Genomic DNA, 572 nt, shown 5'->3' with positions numbered 1-572 from the left:
CAGCTCCTAGAACCAGCACCACCACTGTGGAGCCAACCAGCACAAGCAGAGGTCCTACAATTAGCACCACCACTGAGGAGAAAACCAGCCCATCCACAGCTCCTAGAACCAGCACCACCACTGTGGAGCCAACCAGCACAAGCAGAGGTCCTACAATTAGCACCACCACTGAGGAGAAAACCAGCCCATCCACAGCTCCTAGAACCAGCACCACCACTGTGGAGACAACTGGCCCAACCACAGCTGTTACCACCAGCACCACCATTGTGGAGACAACCGGCACAACCTCAGCTCCTACAGGAAGCACAATCTCTGTGCAGACATCCAGCCGAACCTCAGCTCCTACAACCAGCACCCGCACTGTGGAGACAACCAGCCCATCCACAGTTCCTACAACCAGCACCACCACTGTGGAGACAACCACTGCGGAGACAAACAGCCCAACCACAGGTCCTACAATTCGCACCACCACTGAGGAGAAAACCAGCCCATCCACAGCTCCTAGAACCAGCACCACCACTGCGGAGCCAACCAGCACAAGCAGAGGTCCTACAATTAGCACCACCACTGTG

General features: G+C 56.1%; 1 protein-coding gene across 1 annotated transcript in view; it reads left to right on the top strand.

Moving 5' to 3' along the window:
• The window catches only part of MUC5AC (mucin 5AC, oligomeric mucus/gel-forming), a 46,344-nt gene that overhangs the window by 21,248 nt on the left and 24,524 nt on the right, over positions 1-572 (top strand). Inside the window, exon 33 of the mRNA XM_055079564.1 lies at positions 321-525. Coding sequence (XP_054935539.1) covers positions 321-525 — 205 coding nt within the window. The remainder of the gene's footprint in view (positions 1-320; positions 526-572) is intronic.

This window comes from Physeter macrocephalus, chromosome 18 (assembly GCF_002837175.3).
Source record: "Physeter macrocephalus isolate SW-GA chromosome 18, ASM283717v5, whole genome shotgun sequence".
NCBI lineage: Eukaryota > Metazoa > Chordata > Mammalia > Artiodactyla > Physeteridae > Physeter > Physeter macrocephalus.
This window is presented reverse-complemented; position numbering and strand designations above follow the sequence as displayed.